General features: G+C 40.6%; 1 protein-coding gene across 1 annotated transcript in view; it reads right to left on the bottom strand.

The window, feature by feature from the left end:
* The window catches only part of LOC119588740 (probable E3 ubiquitin-protein ligase HERC4), a gene marked incomplete in the record, with an annotated part of 34030 nt that overhangs the window by 2894 nt on the left and 30764 nt on the right, over window positions 1-372 (bottom strand). The window contains 1 exon segment of the mRNA XM_037937381.1: window positions 15-147. Coding sequence (XP_037793309.1) covers window positions 15-147 — 133 coding nt within the window.

Raw genomic sequence — 372 nt, 5'->3', positions numbered from 1 at the left:
CTACCAATAACTACCTCGTCAGACTTGGCTCCAAGTCCGCGAGGTTATCCAGGCCCACAGACTCCCCGAGCAACTTCTTATACAGCGCGAGTGGAAATGGAAGGTTTATGATGGTGAAATTGTAGATTGCAAGTCCACACACAATACCTGAAAGAAAGGCAGACAGATAATTAACTTTCATATCATCAATCCAGCTTTTCATTTAATACCTACTCTTAAAGAAATCCAGCAGTAACATACAATAGGGCTTTCAAAGAATTCATTGGTCTGTGTTGCCAAGCACCTATTTTATGGTTTAAAAATGAGTGTCAAGGTTGGTCCCATAACCAAAAGGACAAAGCATACTAAACCATTGGATGATGCCATAAGGTA

This window comes from Penaeus monodon, chromosome 24 (genome assembly GCF_015228065.2).
Source record: "Penaeus monodon isolate SGIC_2016 chromosome 24, NSTDA_Pmon_1, whole genome shotgun sequence".
Taxonomy (NCBI): domain Eukaryota; kingdom Metazoa; phylum Arthropoda; class Malacostraca; order Decapoda; family Penaeidae; genus Penaeus; species Penaeus monodon.
Note: the sequence above shows the minus strand (reverse complement) of the source record. Positions and strands in the feature narration are given on the sequence as shown.